The 19,262-nt window shown below is 40.9% G+C and overlaps 1 protein-coding gene across 10 annotated transcripts in view; it reads right to left on the bottom strand.

Annotated features, from left to right (window-relative positions):
* LOC110990487 (uncharacterized) overlaps positions 1-19,262 on the bottom strand; it is a 71,065-nt gene that overhangs the window by 40,232 nt on the left and 11,571 nt on the right. For 7 of the 10 annotated variants that reach the window (XM_087144733.1, XM_087144735.1, XM_087144734.1 and 4 more), the window contains exons 3-7: positions 6,939-7,160; positions 4,206-4,319; positions 2,945-3,097; positions 2,025-2,243; positions 415-612 (exon numbers count right to left, since the gene is read on the bottom strand). In XM_087144733.1, coding sequence (XP_087000859.1) covers positions 415-612; positions 2,025-2,243; positions 2,945-3,097; positions 4,206-4,319; positions 6,939-7,160 — 906 coding nt within the window. Of the gene's footprint in view, positions 1-414; positions 613-2,024; positions 2,244-2,944; positions 3,098-4,205; positions 4,320-6,938; positions 7,161-11,980; positions 12,091-14,100; positions 14,195-19,262 lie in introns of those variants that run through there. The other 3 variants (XM_087144739.1, XM_087144741.1, XM_087144740.1) reach the window with 3 other exon arrangements.

The raw sequence follows: 19,262 nt of genomic DNA, 5'->3' as shown, positions 1-19,262 counted from the left end.
CCGGCTACTTTATACATCACAAAAATGTTACTGCATGGTTAATTTTTTATATTTCATGGACTTGCCGCGTGTGTGTGCATCAACAGGCAACAGTTACATACATGTACATGAACATCAACTTTTCCTATTACTGTTGTATGACATTAATTATTTTTCATATTTATATTAAACATGGACCATCTTAAAATCTTCAGATCAAACTTCCCCTATACACAAAACTCAATTTACAGATACATATATTACAAACTTAATTAATACAGGTAAGTTGTTACTGTTTAGGCCCACGGAGCAAAAATCACAAGAGCTCATCACAGGAACATACAAATCATGATTTTGCTAAGCAAGCTCAGGAAATGTTGCTTAGCCACCCATTAGCATTTGGCCTTTGACCTTTGGTGAGCCTTAATACAGTACCTCCTCTGGCCCATCCTCGCTATCAGACAGCACCAGTGGCGAAAGTATGGAGGTATCCAGTGAGCCAGAGCGGCTCCTCATGCCCATGTCCTCCTCTAAGCTGAAGGGGGTCAGGCTTGATGACCTAGGCCGGGAGATGGGCACAGGAAGTCGGGATGGGGTGTGGTCAGGTGTGGCCTTGGTCAACCGCTCTTGTTCCTGAGGAGGAAAAGTTCAAATTTCATTCCAAAAATCTACATTTAGGTCCTTCTTTCAAGGATGCTCCTGATCACTGATGTATTTTCTCATGCAAAGCTTATTTGTTACAGTATGTCTACTTGTTTTGTCAACAAATCTCCCTTTTACATGTATGTTCTCAAACTGTGTCCAGGATTGAGCCCCCATTACTAGTCCTCAGACTGGTTGTGTTTAGTGCAGTTTTAGCCCAATAGCCTCCATGCCCATAAACAGTTTATATGCACTGAATCTACTGGGAATTTTCAAAAAATGTTACAAGACTGCACTGATCAGACTACTGCAAAAGAGTACATGCACGGGATTAGTCATTCGAAACCATTTAACAATTAACCACTTCCTGCCGGGGACTCCGGGATCAGAGACGTATGGTTTATATGGGTGGCCGGGGTCTCCGAACTCAGACAAAGGAAACAGGGCCCTGTAACAAAAGACCGTACTCCAAACAAAAGACCAGGCTGTTAGGCATTACCAACATTTTTCACTCTCAAAAGTGGTGATAATCCAGCCTTATTTTGAAAACGTACACCAGGGTTTGGGGCATTGAGAGCGAGCGGATTACCACTGGGGACAAAAGTACTCCACGACCGCAGCGATGAGCCACACAGCGCACCGCTGCATGCTAATCTGGCCCCTATTGAAAAGAGGTCAGCAGTGCACTGAGCCAGGTTCGTGAACAAAAGACAGTTATACAACACCGCACAATCTGGGCTCTGTTTACCAGGCTGCTGGCCTGGCTGAAATACTCGGACGCCAATGAAGGTCACCTATCAACTTAGAGTAGTGCCTAAAGATTATTTGGTGCGGCTATAAACGACCGTTAAATGAAATGATGACTTTTTGAAGGATTTTGAAAACAGACAAAATGACAGTCATGCTGGCCCAGCATCATCAACATTGAAATATGCCCCGGCATAAAGTGGTTAAGAGAAGATGCAAATACTGAACTTGGACTATGAGTGAAGAGCTATGACTGGACATATCTTTACAGTCTATTTCCAAACACAGAGAAAGTGTTCAGTCATAAACTTGGTCCTTTTCAATTTCAGCCTCTAATGCTCCATGAGGGAGAATGAAGTCCTCTGTAAGTGTTGGCTTTCTAAACAGCACCCTCAAATCTACATTGCCAGTTCAGTATGTTAATGAGACAAGGTGTTATCAGGTTATCACCTGATAACACATCAGCCCGATGATGATCAGTATAACCTGATGTACAGTCTTGCTGTAATAAACTAACTATATTACACTTACTTTTCCAAATGACCTCCAGCACTGCTTCATTTTGTGCGTGCACTGTCGGAATACCAAATCTTGCTTTCCTTACAAAGGGGTAAATTCCTAATGGCATCCCATTCCCCCTGAACCGGCCAACTCACCAAGGCAGCTTGCTTGAGTTCCACGATCTCTAGGAACTGCTCCTGGACCTCCACCCTCAGCTTCCGCAGCTCTTCCTCCCTGTCAGCTGCCGCTTCTGCCTCGCTGCCCAGCCTGGCATTGGTCCCCCGCTGGGCATGCATCCGTTCCTTACTCAGCACCTTGCGCAGGCTCTGGTTCTCCCGCTCGAGACGGCAGCGCATGTTCTCTTTCAGTGAACGCTAAAACGTGCAGAATGAGGGGATGTGGTTTGCAAGTTGATGCATGACATAGACACAACCACTACTGTACTGCCATTGAATTTTAAAAGGAGCTTCCAATATAATATGTACCGGTACATGGCGCCCTAGAGGAATTGATGCATTCATTTCTCTTCAAAATCTGACATGATAGCAAATTAACTCGTGAGACATGACCTACATGTATTAAAGCCCAACTACAACTCCACATCTTTTTCTTTTTCATCTGCAGCACCACACTAACAAAGTTTACAGACTTGTAAATGCATTTCAGGCCAAGAGGCAAAAATTTACAGGTAAGTATAAGCAGATTATTCGTCTCAACATGCAGGATTCCAAAATAAGAAAATTACAAATGTAAAACAATATCTTTCTCAAATCGCTGGGATCCAAGTGGTTTCAGGGGTTGAAAAGTCCATATACATGAGCTGTATGTACTACATGTATTGCACGGTGAGTCACTCCACAGTATTTTTAAAATTCAAACCAAGGCATTTTATAACATGTAGGGTAACTGGGTCCAAGAAATGGAAAAACCACTGTTTGTTGTGTTTTGATTTTCGTTTTCAAATTGAAAAATTAATAAAGGAAACGTACACAGACCTAACTGTCACTGCTAAAGCTCCTGACCATTTAGTAATAAAATTTCGTAATAATTGCTATGTTGACTCTCCATCCCTCACCAGCTTCTGATTTTCTTCTGTCAGTGCCTTGTTCCGCTCGTCTACCTTCTTCTTAGATCCTTCAAGGTCTTTTATCTTCCGTACCAAACGTTTGTTCTTTTCGATGAGTGGCGTGGTGTTTCTTGCCTCGGTAGAAGTTCGAATTTTCCTTTCCTATGGTATATGTAGGAACAAGTAGTTCATATTAGTTACCCAGGTAGGCTTCGACTGGATACCAGTTGGTGGCCATCCGGATACATGTATCACTGATTCTTCTGCAGAATTACGTTTCCAAGGAAAAAGGTTGCCTTAATGTGTGTGTGGACACAACAAAAATACATACATGCACCGGTATGTTTCAGTTACATGTACATGTAAGTTCATTCTAAGTCAGTGCTTGTCAAGATGGGATCGTATGCCAAACTGTGAAACCTGCTCAATCTATAAATATTGATACATGTGTACATGTATGCCATGTACACATGCACATAAAAAAACTCTATCTGCCAGAGCTAAACTCCTTCACTCAAAGCTAAACTCAGATGAAATTAATCCAGTGCACATTGCTCATATGTGACTCACTCTGTGAAAATGAGTCTTAAGTCGCCAGAGCCACTTTCTGATCTGAGTTGTAATTTGTATTCGAAAGAGCAAATTGAGTTTTTTTGTTTTGATGTATCACTCAGTTTGGCATCGTGATGAAAATTGATACTCCATGGCGAAAAATGCTGTGGGTTCCTATTGATTTACAATGTGCAAAATTATTCTAAAGGACTTTTTACTCCAAAGTGCCTCTGGCGACTTAGAGTCATTTTCACAGAGTATACATATAGGTATGTACATGCTTTTAAAATAAAAAGTCATGTACCAGTTCACTGTACAATGTCCAGGTAGGAGGCTGCCTTAGTTGGCTTTGACACACACTTATTATGCATATGCATCAACACAATTTCATAAATAACGTAATTATTTTTTAAATGAAATGCATTTGTGGGTTAAAATCATTGTCCTTTTTGTGGTCAATCATTGTACAAAGCAACATAGTTTTCTCCAATGATCATCTGAAAAAGTCCAATTCTGATAAAAAATTTAACACAAAATTATTCAAGAAGAGACTGAAGCGAGTCAAACTTCAGTGGAATCCACGTTTTTACAGCACAATTTGTAACTTCGCAAATTTCTGACTGGACGTTCTCATCAGGTGGTCCATAAATATACCAACACCCAATTAAGGAGCTTCCCCAGTACATAGCGAGGTGATGAGAGAATATCGGGGGATTACCAGGTCTGCCTTGTCCTCAACGAGTTGTTTGTTCCTGTCCTCCAGTTTCCTAAGGGCTGCGTTCAGGTCGACAATTTTTCTGTGCAACTTCTTGTCTTCCTCATCGTTTCCACCCTGAGTAAAGTTAGGGAAACAGCAAACACATACATGTACCATGAGTGCTGGTACTGTGCACGAACTAACCTGAGTAAAGTTACAGTGTACATACATGTAGGGCAAAAGCGAGCACATAATTGTACATGTACATGTATGCACTGGAAGAACTGTACACTTACATGTAAGTCTACATGTGCAATGTGTGCAACCTTTCTGTATGCTTTTCAAATGAATATGTGATTTGAAGGTTGAAATTCCTTCCAAACGTGTGCAGGATTCAGAAAAGAACCAGTCAGTGTACTGTTTTACTGTCTAAAACCTTGACTACACCACTTCCTTCCAGAATCCCGGGCCAATCACTCTTAAAAGAGATTTCAAATGGTTCTACCACAAACTTGTCAAATACACACAGACTGTACATGTAGTTGCTTGCATGTACATACATGTAAGGTTGTCACATCCACCCTGGGCAAGTCTAAAGTGTTTGATCATATTGGTACCACTGTGGTTAGATTATCCATCGTGTAATCCCTGGGGTTTTCCCTCAACATAGGAAGTGGCATCCACCCTGGCCAAGTCTTAAGTGTCTTTATCTCTGTGGTTAGATTATTCATCAGGTTATCCCTGCAGATTCCTCTCTACATAATTATGGTAGTCCCATCCATCCTAACCAGTCCAAAGTGTTCGTCACATTGATACCTCTGTTGTTAGATTATCCATCATGTAATCCCTGGGGTTTCCCCTCTACATATGAAGTGGCATCCACCCTGGCCAAGTCTAAAGTGTCTTTATCTCTGTGGTTAGATTATCCATCATGTAATCCCTGGGGTTTCCCCAGGGCAACCATCCCATGGCCCTGAAAGTGGCTCTGGCACTGGGGGCTGCCCTGGGGTAACATGACATCACTTGCATGAGCTGATGGGTAGGATGTATAAGTGAACAATGAACTTACGTGTATCGTACATGTGAGAAGAAAATGCATTCTCAAATATTTCCAGTCAAAGCTACATGTATTTCACAGTTTTAGCTCTTTCATACTGCTATATCATTTTGTTACAAGAAGCATGAACAATGTCTCCAACTATGCAAGTTGTGCATAAATCGTCGAATGCACCAATCAGAAGTTGTGTGGCAGTCGACATTTCCATGTCAAACTGAAACTGAACCACAAGGAATCTACAAATTCAACTGCACACTGAATTCATCAAAACCATTTATAAAGGTATGATTCCATACATAAAGCCAATTTGTTTACAACCCTCCCTTAATATTTTTCTAGAACTTTCCTGTATCAAGAAACCCAACAGGTATCATGTCAGACAGCAGTGTGGTCTTTCTCTCTGAATTTCTCATGTACATCTTTTTAAAAAAAAAGAAAATACACTGCTGTGCCTATTCACCTACTGGTAAGGTACATACACAAAATACTCCGTTTTGTGCCTATTACATGTAAATTTCATTTGAAAAACAAACAAGTAAACACAATACACAATGAGAAAAAGGGAGTGTCCTAAATAATTTTTAAACAGCTCTATGTTAATAGATCGTTGTACAACTGTGTAGGTTCACGCAATTTAAGGGGTTACACTTGTATAGTTCCTTCAGTGACTTTTTTAGCCATAAGCTGTGTTCGCACTGGACTTTTTTTGTCAAACCTACCGAGATGATGGTTTTACCTATTTTAAGTCCCAGGAAGTGTTCCTGTCGGTTACATTTACCAGCCAACTTCTGCCCAGGAAAAACGACCCGGACACTTTTCTCAGGACGGAAAGTCCAGTGCGGACAGCGAAAGTCAATAAAAGCACGGGAAAGTGACTGGTAGAGCGTTCATCTGGCCGGAGCACAACGACATGCTGCGTACAGGGAAACTGGTATGCATGCGCCATTGCATGTTTTGTCGTGGTATGGTATGTGGTGAATATTACATGTAAATTTTCCCTCTTTTGGTCGCAATCACGTCACGAATTGTTAGTGACACTGTTGGAAGATTATTCGGTGTTAAGAGTGCACCATTTCCAGATGATAAAAAGGATGGTAACGTTGTGTGTTAGGATGAAAATAAATACAGATTTTTCACACAGAGCGCCCTCATAAGTCATTGCATTGCCAGCTCGGATAGTTTTCCTGCAGTCTTGGTAACATTTTCCTGTGTCGGAAGCCCAAGTGCAGACAGTGGTCACATTTGATCATTTTTTATTTGACAGTCAGCTTGGTAAAACCCGCTGGGAAAAAGTCTAGTGAGAACACGGCTTAAGAAATAGCCACTTTCCCATGCTTTTACAGCGTCGCGTTGTCCACACTGGACTTTCCGTCTTGGGAAAAAGTTTTCTGTGGAAATTGTCTCTGGGCAGAAAATGACCTAGTGGCTCCAAGCAATAGTGGAAATTTGTCATTCTGCTACCAGTCTTATTCATTCTTATCGGTAATCTCGTTCATAAAAAAAATTACAGGAAAGGAAATAACCACAACCTTTATTTCCACTTTCATTCAACAAACATCTCATCTGTGAATTGTGAATAATAATGAAGCCAGTCACACAATGAAAAAATTTCCACTTTTTTTCCACAGAACCCTCCTGTAGTCAAAAGCAGACTACTCTCCCTCACGAGCCCAAGAATCAATTGATACGTTACTCACCATCATGCCTGAGTGACTCCCCAGGCCAGAGGGCGGGGACTCCTGGGCGGCCGACAACGAGGAGGAGGAGCGCTGGTCCCACGACTCAGCCATCTTGCTCAGGTTCAACTGGGTGCTCAGGGACTCCTTCTCCAACTGTAGCCGCTGAGAGTAGCCAGTCTTGTGGCCCAGCTCCTTCTCCAGCTCCCATATGATACGGTCCTTGGACTTGAGCTCCTCCATCTGCAAAGGACAATTTTTTTTAGCACTCTGGTTTATTTATTTTGGCTTGGACATCTATTGCAAAAGACCTCTGAGAATTCCAAACATTTTTTTCTTGTGGCTGCTAATGAGCCAGGTGTACTGGTATTTCTTCCCTCATAAATTTCTTGCAAGCAAAGCCTGGCATTTACATGTAAGTGTCACCAAAATTGACTGTGCACACTGAGTTCACTTGTATCATGTTTATAATGCCAGTACATGTACTGGTATGACATACGTGTACATGTATACATGTATACATGTACATGTACGTGTATGTGCCAACATGTAAATGATATCAAGCATGTTTATTGTGCATTGTAATGTGTGCATGTATATATAGAGAACTGTGATTTACTGACTTTAATTTATAATCCTACCAAGTTATCATGTACTTTATGTTAACCTTTCTCAGTAATCATACCAGATGCTGTTGCATTTGAAGTGACGTACATGAATTAAAGGAACACAGTACATTTAACTTCTGGAGGAGAGAACAGATTTTGTAGAATAAGGCAAAACTGTACAGTTTACAAGTACGTGTATATGGATACTATGTAAATATTGGCATTTTGTGTACATTAATGTAGCAGTTTTTATTTTGATTGAGTTACGTGTGACCCCTTTACACATTTCTTTAAAAATCTTTATAAAGTATTGAAGTATTGCGTGAGATCATACCCATTAACGATACCTGTAGCTGAACTGAGAAGACATGATTGCTTGTTTTCTTTCAAGGCTGCTTAAGGTTGACTATAAACACGTACATGTACAAGTGCAATCCGGCTTTACAGCAAATTAAAGTGCTGAATCTTCCAATTACATGTAACTGTCAGAGCCTGCTAGGACTGTGTTGGTTGATTACGTTGGTCACAAAAACATTTCCTTTCTAACGATCTGCCCTTGGTATAGCTAGGTTGCAAATTCTTTAAAGTCATTAACTTTCTTTTTCTTGCTCTTTCTCTGAAAAGGTCAAGTGTTCTTTCTTAATTTTACTATTTCCTGTTTCACTACAATTTAAGCAAGTGTGGAATAAAATGAGAAACTGTGTATTGTCTGATGGAATGCTGACTCCCTGGTAACCGACTATAGGGCTCCAAATTCCAAGCGTGTACTGAGCAGCCTGCATGTAAATGGGCTGTTGGCCTGGACAAATATTGACAAGTTAAGCTGTGAACTACATTGTACATGTACCAGTACAATGTAGTGCTGTCATTCGTGAAAAGACAGCAGCTGGATGGGATGTGTAGACAGTTTGGACAGCTAACTCCTGTCTTTACCAGTACATGTTGCACTTCAAGCACCTGTACATACCGGTATGCGGTATATGATGTACAGTATAAATGTGTACATGTATGTAGTGGGTGTGCATGTACCAAGCACAAAACGCTGCCTCATAATAACTACATTATGTACATGTGCAACATACAGGTACATACATGTATCAGATTTTGCACATTGTCAGGTGTGTTTTGTGTCTAGGTGCATGTGTACATTGTACATTAGCTAATCCACATATCTAAAGGCTACATTTACCTGTATATATAGTTGACAAAATGACCAAGAACTTGGAAAATTTGAGGGAAGGAGACGTGCTGAAATGATTCATGAGACACAGAGTGCAATGAAGAATCAGCGAGAAATACCACACATGAGTTAAGGTACATGTATGCTACCACTCCCTGCACATACATATACATGTATATGTATCCAAAAGTTATGGATACGCGCACACGTACATGTATGTGGCTATGGCATGTATGGGGAGTTGGAAACCACTAGCTTTCTCTTGCTACAACTTGAAATAATATAACATGTACATGTATATGTATACCGGAAGTACATGATGTACCAGTACATATGTAGAATTTACTGGTACATTTTCACTTTATATCCATGAACATGTACATTGTACATGTCTGTAAAACAGATTCAGTCAAAGTAAATTGTTATTTGCCACCATCGCCTAGAAAGTTCCGAGCAAGCACAGAATTTGCCATACACATGGATGTTTCATACCACTTGCAGTTTAGGGCACACTGCCAACACTCATGAAAACCGAGTCTTACTTTGGAATGGCGTACGGTATCTGAACTTGAAGAGTGACTAAAGTTAGACAACTAATTAGGGCCAAGGCTGGGTCAATTCAAACTGTTTCTTGACAAAAATAAAGGGACCGTACATTCCAAGGAAGTCAAACGGATGCAAATAACCGCACCACATTTTCCTTGTTCAACTTATGGCCACATTTGATGTGCCTATATTGAGGGCGAATGAGGTTGTGGTTAACTGCTCGAAGTGAGGTTTCCTAATTGGATTTGCTCCCTGGGATTGGAGTTTCCTGGATTTTCTTAATGCATGCAATACACGGCACTGAATAGGACTTCCGCTCCAACTTGTTGAAAACAACTGAAAGGGGAGATGTTTTTGAAGTTGTCAGATTTGGAGCTTCTCCCATTTTGACAGAGTGGGGGGATTCTGCTTTAAACAGTTAACTAATGGCACATATACACTATTTGCTGTATATTTCCCAGCTGATGCCAAGTAGCCAGGCTACAGAAGGAGTCATCTGATAAGGTAGTGTTTGAAGGAGTCCAAAAGGCATCATCCATTGGCTCAACATGTTAGTTTTTCTATTGTTTACTTCAAAGCACCCTTTCCACAAATGGTCCAATACTCCCAGGCACAGCACCCCTGATGAGTGAGACTGCTTCTTACATGTAGCTATAAATAGCAAAATTAATCCAGCTTTGAACAATTTCCAATTCTGTCTCCTCTCGATGAACATGCACAAACAAGGAAGACATGGAAGAGGGGTATAAAATGACAAGCCAAGTTTTTGATCCACAACGTGCAAAGCCATCCTGGATAAGTCTGTAAATTGTGATATATACTCTACAGATACTGTATGAGAGCAGTTATGACAGGTAACAAAAAAGTAGACATTTAAAGCAATTATTAAATACGGCTAATGTTACAGAATTAAGAATAACTTTTTATAAAAGAGTACAAATATAAGGTAAATGTAAAAATCCCCTCAAAACATGTGAACTTCATCTCCAGTCGACTCAGCAATCAGAATTAGACTGAGTCCACCTGTTTAATACAAACTCAGCATCTCACCGATTCATCGTCTGAAAACCACTCATCAGCAAGCAGCAAGCGCAGCATTTCTGAACCTCTTTACCCAGACTCACTAACTCTGTATTTCCCTAACTTGGCATCTTATTTGAACGTAACTCATCGGCATAACCAGCATCTTCCACTGAGCAAAGTACAAACAAGCATACACTATCTGTAGGTATGAGTATCAAACAGCACATGTACAATGTATGTGCACCTATTTGAGTCAATATCTTACCAAGTGCTGGAACTTGGCACAAATTCGGAATTGACAAGATTTCAATCTTATTCTTACACGTTACATGTTCAATAGTTTGCGGATTGACAACCTCAGCACATGTTGCTCTATTAAAGTCCCTAGTTTATATCGGTACGCCATCAGCCTCTTAAAAATAAAATCCTGACAGGTCTTTCCCATGATTCTCAAACTCAACGGAACAACCATTTCATTTTTTTCATCAACCGTACTCGCAAGGTACCAAATGTCAATCGTAAATGTATTCTTGAACATATTGTATTCATTTGAAACTCTTAATTTAACCCTAACCCTCCTCAATCCTCCAAAATCCTGTGGGCTGTTTTGGAGGATTGATGCTGAATGGCAAAAGGGCATGGCTGATTGCAAAGGATGCCGTGCACGAAGGTCGTGGGTTAGACCTTGGGTGGTTCTTACTCATTCACGCACGAATTCAGCCCGATATTTCTTTTGGAATCAACTGCACAGCTCAAGAATGCCATTCACACTGCTTCAACAAAATGACAGGAGTTGCAGGAGGATTTTGACAGATTGAGGCAGTAGCCACACCTCCAAATAACATTTTAAAGAAATTTTGAAGGATTTCAGAGTGTTTATGAGGCTGAATGTAATTTTTCATGTTGAAAATCGGATTCATTTTGGAGGATATAGGATGGTTCCTAGTAAAAAGGCCTTGGGGGTTAGGGTTAATGGGATAGTACCAGGTGATTGGGGAGGTCAGAATGAAATCGCAGAATAGAATCTGGTTCTTTAAAATTTAATGTTTTCAAATAAATACACTGCGTGGGAAAGCTGACTGAAATTGGGTCCCCCACGAATTCGGTCTATTGTGATGGGGTGTTACTGAACAGTAGTTTGAGGAACATGTTTGAGCATGTACACGTACTGGTACCAAGTACAGTACAATTTTACCCAGTGAAAAAGAACTCATAAGGGCCACAAGTGCATCATCCATTCTGGCTAAATTCTCTATATTGTGGTGGCCAGCTTCCTTGCTCTATGGTCCAACTCGCTTGCATGCATATACATATACAGTACATGTACCCGAAGCCTGATTGTTTGCATCCAAAATGGAGACAACATGATCAGCTAGGGCTGGTTGTACTTGGCATGAGAGTGAACACAAACACAAAATTGTGACCTCGCATCTCATATTCATGCTGCAATTTGCAAGACACAGAACAAATTTCAACTCCAGCAAATTTGGCTCCAAATGTTTTCTTGCTTCACATTCACTGGAACTACATGTACATGTAAGGACATACAGGTATACTAGTGTGAGCCAGCCTAAAGTCATCCAAAACCAAAAAAAGATGAACTGATCGACACCTTTGTAACAAAACCAAGCCTCATTACGCCACAAAAAATAACAAAGACCTGCCCTAGACTTTCAAAGGAGAATGAAGAGAAAAACAAGACTTACAGTTTTGTATATAAATATCCTGATGACCTTAAAAAGTTCAATAAGACACAGCTGCACTCAAGGCGAAATGCATACAAGTACATACATATACCAGTATACAGTGACAATACAAGGTTTCTTTGAACTGTTTTGCCTGTGCTGTACCGTGACCAGTCAGCTGTAATGCATACGAGTACATTTCAATCAGCAGCACAGGAGTTTTAATCTGGGGAGGCAGCCAAGCGTCGGGAAGAAAAAACCTGTCAGTATGCAGGGGATGCAGACGGCCCAACCAGACCAAGACTTCCCCCTTCACCATCGGATGCCTGTCTGCGACAGCATATAGCCACGCTTCCCGTCATTTCTCAAAACAGCATTTTAAAGGTCTGCCAACTGGGGGTAACATTAATGTGACACAGATGCACTGATGTGAGACGGTGTCATGGAATGTGTACAAATGCCACTAGAATGTTAGCAAGGCAGGACACAATGAATGCATCCATGTACATGCACAGTATGTCAGGAAGAAATTAAATTCGAAAGTGGGAGCGATTAGGGACAAGAAAGACATGTACATGTATCACCACACCCGTGGTAGACTCTGTTAAGAATAACATGTGAGAAATCGCGGATCCATAATTTACAAATTAAAGAGGCATGAAGGGTCGAGTGAATTAAAAAATCACAAATTATCCACACTTAACTGTGAGTGTACTGTATTTTCCAACTTAAAACCATACCCGTAGCACCAAGGGAAGTATGGTTGCTAATTGAGATGACCAAGTTGAATGGAGATGGAAAGAAGGCATTTTTGCAGTGGGCATCTTTAAGGGTCTTTGGTAATGAAGATCTAAATTCGTGTTTATGAAATGGATAACCAGGGTACATCTTTTGTGTTTGTAAGGCTATACACTGTATGCAAATAAGGAATATGGCCACACCCATCTACAACGTAACCCATGTGCCGGTATACTGCAATTTCATGTTGAGACACCTTGATGTCGACACGGACAGATAAATGGTTCAGAAGATTTGTTTATAGGACTCAAATTACATGTATGTGTCGTTCCGCTGCGACAGTGAGGAATCAGAAACTGGCGATGTTTTTCAATAATTTTCTGAAGGGAAGTTTCCCTGTAGAAAGTCCAGTGAATGCTCCTTGTGGAGTGCAATTCTCTGACGTGTCAGATCAAGACAAATTGTTATCATCCTATAAGGCAGCACAAAACCAGCATTCAGAAAAGGGATTGGTATGCTACTACCCAAATCTGATGTACACACGTATATGTACGTGTCCATACATGTTATGTAACGGTAGCGACAGAATCATGAAAATGAACTTAATCCTTATGTAAATGAACTCCATTTCAATTTGATATTGATAAACTGACTTTGTTCAGTTGAAATTAGCCTGTTGCTTGAGATGATCAACAAAAATCATTGTGCATAGAGTAAGATTCCATTTTGTAAGGTCTGGTCCCACAAAGCAACCCCCCCCCCATTCCTCCCTCTGATTCTAGTTTATGAGTGATTTTGTGTTCACTTACATGTAAACACTACCCAAGTCCCATTTGCATTCCAGCCTCTTTTAGTCAACTTAAAAGAAACGCAACATGGGCAATTCACAATAGTGCACCTCCAAGAGTTTGCAACATGTTAACCAATCACAAGGCGTGAAATCTGCTAACCCTTTCCAAACTTCATTGCGTTGGCAGATTTTGCACCCTGTGATTGGTCAACACGTTGCAAACTCTTGGAGGCGTACTATTGTGAAATGCCTGTATTGGACAGTGACAACCTTCAGTGACTGGAAAGTATGTGTGTAACAAACACGCAGTTGTGAGCTCAATCTTTGAAATGAATATCGGCCCTATTTGGGTGAATCTTCTGGAGATAAAAAAAGATTAGCTTTGCTTTTATATAAGATGGGTCCTTGAGGTGTACATGTATGTAATTTAAGCAGAATGGGGAGCCATACATGTATCTTGCTGAAGCAGATGCATCTTTCAACACACACACAAAACAGTTATTCCCAAGGATACAAAAGTGTGGCATTTTTTAATTTAAACTGTTAAATACAATTTGACGCAGTTTACAATTTCAGAATTGCTGGTAAAATGTACACAAAAGTTTATAGTCACCATCTTGTATGTGTTTACCCTCAGTTCCGCTGTGAGTCAATGTTTGCTGTCACACTTAGCAGTGATGTCTCCGCTGTCGCCAGTGACTCATGTCCTGTGGGTGTACATGTAGGCACCCAGTCATAATGAGCAATTGTTTTGGAAGGAGCCAGCAAGACACAGCGCATCAGTCAAAGGCCCACAATTTAACAGAATAGCCATCTGATAGTGCCCCTCACCTTGTGCAAAGACAGTACAGGCAAATACAATGCCATGGGGCTTTTGTGTGAATTGGTTTTTTCCTGTACTGTTAATGTATTATCACAATGGGATAAACTCTTGTACACTGGCCTTGTCGTTTTGACGTGACTGCCAACAGCATACAAGTGCCTGAACCGTGTGAACAGTAGAAGATGTACGGTCTGTACATTTACCTGAAACAATGTTTTTAAACAGACTTAGTGACTTGAAACTAGATCCCCCCCAAATGCGGAATTCCACTGTGGATGGTAACTACCAGTAGGTAAATGTACATCATATACTGGATGGGTTATTTCATGTGCCTGTCTATTTACATCAGTGTTTCAGTAACACAAATTAGAAAACAATGTAACATAAATTTGGAAACCATGGAAAAAATCGTATGCAATAATTAGCTGTTTCGGCTAGCAGCAAGAACAGCTTTTGTTTTCCTTGTGGCTTTTTTTTCTTTTCCTTTTTCAGAAATTTCTCCCTAGGGTTTGAATACGTCTTCTTGTGCCAGTGGACTTTAGTAGTTTTATACATACATGGGTTTTTATTTTAATGTGTATTTCAGGGACATCATAATTATCGTAACCATTTAAAACAAGACCTACATGTGTATTTCACTTTCCCGTTTAATTTTCATATGTGTAAATTATATTAAATTCATTTACATTAAAAAAAGTTAATTTACACAATAATTGCAAGGGAAAAACCTCATCATTTCTCCCTGTTTTTTCGGTATTTAGTGTGACATTTTTGATGACCTGTTTCATATGACTTTTCATACCACTGGTAAAACAAATAAAGTGTTTATTTTCTAACTAACATGTAACCTATCAACAGAAAGGTAAATTATGATATCGGATAAATATCCAAATGAAATTCATTTAATTTAGAATACAGGTGCCATCATAATTTGATATAACAATGTTACATTTCATTCCTCCAGTTGTTACATAGCTAAAATCATTTTTTGCTGTTAAAAACAAACAAAAAGCTGTTGCAAATCATTTCGAAATCCTAAAATATCAACTCTGAGTACCCCCCAAAAAATATCTCCTACTAACTTGTGTCTGAGATCCCAAACATTTCTGAAGAAATCCCTATCAATCCTCATCAAAGAATATTTTGGTTACTCACAAAATCATTATGTTGTAAACAAAAATGTTCGTGCAACTTCCAACATTCGCCCAAGTTGGGATCATATTGCAAGCCTGCATGCACCGTCACGTGATCGTCGCATGACACAAACGTGCCAAGTTCCCGCCATTCCTTCATCATTGAGAAATTTTGATCGAAGTTTTCGTTACTCACATGTTACGCTTCAGGTGGCAAAAAGTTACGGGATGCGGGTTTCTTCTCAAGACATGAAGGTAAAATTTACCTAAAACTCAACGTATTTGCCAAAAAAAGTAGCACGATAGCCACTTAAAACTTACAAATAAAAATGAGCGTATGGAAGAAAGGAAACATTTTTCCCCTTCGAATCGGAAACACTTGTCGTCGAGCTGGAAGTCATCATTTTTCGTTTTGCAAGTTTACCTGCATGCTAATGTCCATTAACGATGTCATGACATGCCGGCCTAGCAGTCCATTCAAAGCATGCTGTGTCAAATCAGTGCACGTACGCCGGCAACTGTTTTGTGGGCGGCGGAACGTTCGGTGGCAGTGACCACATGGAAACAGTGTAATGCAAATTACACCTCCCCGGAAACAGTCCCCGGCACAGCACATGGCCGACTCGGCATGCTGGTGCTATTTTGTGAATGGTCCGCTAGGCCAGCACGCTGTGACGTCATCAACAACATTAGCATACAGCTCAAATCACAAAATTGGACGTGGGGATTTTGTTTAACTTTTTTGGCAAAAATGCCTCGTGACATCAAACCTTCTTCGCATTCCACTTGAATAAATATGTGAACCGGTATCTAAGCATATGTATCTCTGCAACTTGAATTCTTTGAAATTTTCTTCATTATCCAGTAAAGACAGAAGTAATGTTTTTAACTTTCAAGTAGGCTTAGTGGGTGCATGACAAGTTTTTATACCCGTTCAGTCATGACAGTCCAACCTCGTTAATAACAGAACTTTAAATACAAGATTCTCCTTTAACAAGAATTCTTTTTTATGCCTCAATCCTTAGTTTTTCTTCATTTCCATAATAAAAGTGTTGCAACCCCACGGTAACCTGGTATTGGTTACCACGAAGTGCACATTAAAAAAAGAAGACTCCAGAGCACTGTAAAACAAGAGGAAATCAGACGGACACTGTAAGCTATGGTGTGGAGTCAATGTTACTGCTCTGAAGCATGGAGTCAGAATGATTACACAAATACAAAACATAGTTACAAAATAATCTAAAGAAATTAACCATTAATCTAGAAGGGTATCTCATTTCTCAAGGAAAGTAATTAGAACTAACACTGCAATGAAAAATAACCATCATTGTCTAAGGAATTATTCGCAAAAATGCTGGAAGTTCACACAGTAACAGCAATGGTGAAACAATAATAAAAGACCCTAAATCCTAAATTCGATCCCAGTATCGATAAAAATACCAACTCCTTGGGCCACAATGCATGTACAGTACATGTAAATAGTCACTATAATCAAGTATCGATTCTGTGGCCTAAGTCAACACAGGGTCTAGTCCAGCGATGAGTCAACCAGTAAACAGTTAATCATGCATGAGTGATTTTGCCCATGCTCTCATCACACCGCATGCCAATGCAGGCCATGCCTGCCTACAGGGCTCTAGAACAAAGAAATGCCACCTGCTGAGATAGGTGGTCTTAACTATTGCTAAAAAGTGCTCTGGTCCACATGCTAGTGAATTTTACATAGACACAAAACTGAAGTAAAATCGGACTGATCCTTCACAGTCTTAATAGAAATAAATGTATATCACTCAGCTGCATTCTACACAATACTGAATACATGAAGTTAATATCAATAATAGAGAAATGAAAGTACTGAGCACTATAAATAACTCTGCTATTAAATTCGTGCTAGACCACCAGACCAGCCTGGTCACTACATGTTCAACATCACTAGAATATTGGTTCTCATCAAGGCATGGGTAATTTTGACCAGGCCTTGCGCACACACACATGGTCGAGGCGATGTCTAAACAATGGTTTCTTCAGAGCTATTAACACTGCAAAACAACTCCAAATCAAGGCTGTGTGCTTCTCAAGTATTACAAATGATATAAATCATTCCTAGAATCATTACTCAACGGTAGCTGTAAATCATGAGCATTCAGAATCAGTACAGCATCATAAGTCAAGTCTACGCAAGGAATACTTAAGAAATACTTAAGAAATACTTCAAGGGCTAGGGGCAAAGAAGAATACTAGTAGCAAGGAAAAACACAGGAAAAGCCAGGGGAACAAATGAAGTTCAGCCCCTACAAACCAAAATCTGGCTCAATCTTGGCAAAGCAACATATCCACATGTATTTAAACACTTTGGGTCAAGAGGACCGAATTCCCCTTTGTCCTCCGGCATGTTCTGCCTGTTTGCTTTGTTAGAAACAAAGTGCCCAAAGTTATCAAAATAAGCATAAAAACTAATGCTAAATCCTTCAATGCGGGTACAGTATCTTCAGTGCATAATACAAATTTTAGAGGTTCCTTATTCCCATCATTCATAAAAATATTAATGATCATAACATACCTGTAAAACAAGAGGAAATCAGACGGACACTGTAAGCTATGGTGTGGAGTCAATGTTACTGCTCTGAAGCATGGAGTCAGAATGACTCAAGAGAACAAAGGCACCCACACATGGCAGCAGTGCCCTACAGGAAGTGTTATGTAACTGGTTGGAACCGCTGCTGCTGTGTACTAAATAGCACTAGACTGGTAAACAGTGTTCAAAAAAATAGGGGGGTGCATAAAACCACTATCAACTGTACTGGTCAGTGCAAATGTCAATGCAGGGGGCTACACTCTCCCCTGGAAAAATAAATGTTGTCCTCAACATTTCTTCGTCACCAAAAAAACCAATACGCGTATCATGGGCAGTCACTAGTCTACATGTCCTGAAAATCAACTACAGTTTGTTGACAAGTGTCCATCCTGGTTGTATCGTCAGGACTGCTGAGTGGGTGGCAGCTGTTGCCATGGATACACCGGCATCTGCTGTGGATTCCATGGTGTCACATGTGGTGGCCATGGCATGGGGTATTGGGGCCACATCATTGGAGTCACAGCTGGTGGGGTCATGCACATGGGCCAAACTGGAAGTTGAAGGCCTTGGCGGGGGTCATGGGCTCTGACTTCGCTGATTCTTTCTGGCTGCTGCTGGGGTTGACCCAACTGCTCATAGGTCAGACGCTGAGGTGGCCTCCTGTCCCTTGCTGGTCTAGAATCTGGATTAACCTGGGGTTCAGGCTCTGTTGTGTAGTCTCCATATGGTCCAGCAGGCTGCTCCGGAACATCTGCCGGCTGGTCAGTTTTGGTGTCCGCTGCAGCATCATCTGGCTCAGAGGAAGGGGTTGGAGCTTGACACGTTGTTTGGTGTTGAACAGCAGGAGGGGGTGCATCCATCACTGGGTCCCGGGTGGGGGACGGGCATAAATGCATCCCCAAGTCTGAATGGACATCAGGACCTGGATCAGTCTGCGGCTCTGGGGTGGCAGGAGAAGGTGGATCAGCTGCATGTTCTAGGGCGATGGCAGGTTCCGAGTCGGCCCCTGGGACTGGGGTAGCAGCTGGTTGACTGACTGGATCAGCTTGTGTCAGGAGCTTCGGTGTGCAGGTTGATTCCGGATGGATGGCTTCATCGTTGACATCTGCAGCTAGATTGAACTGGTCGCCACCATTTTTGTTGTTCTGCGGCTGCAGGTTGCTCCCTGGAATGAAGGTCGGGGCCTCTACATTCAGTGTTGGGGCAACTTCGGGTGGTGTGCAGACCAAAAGTTCATCTTCAGA

Source organism: Acanthaster planci, linkage group LG13 (genome assembly GCF_054643075.1).
Source record: "Acanthaster planci isolate LZ-2023a linkage group LG13, COTS_SCS, whole genome shotgun sequence".
Lineage (NCBI taxonomy): Eukaryota > Metazoa > Echinodermata > Asteroidea > Valvatida > Acanthasteridae > Acanthaster > Acanthaster planci.
Note: the sequence above shows the minus strand (reverse complement) of the source record. Positions and strands in the feature narration are given on the sequence as shown.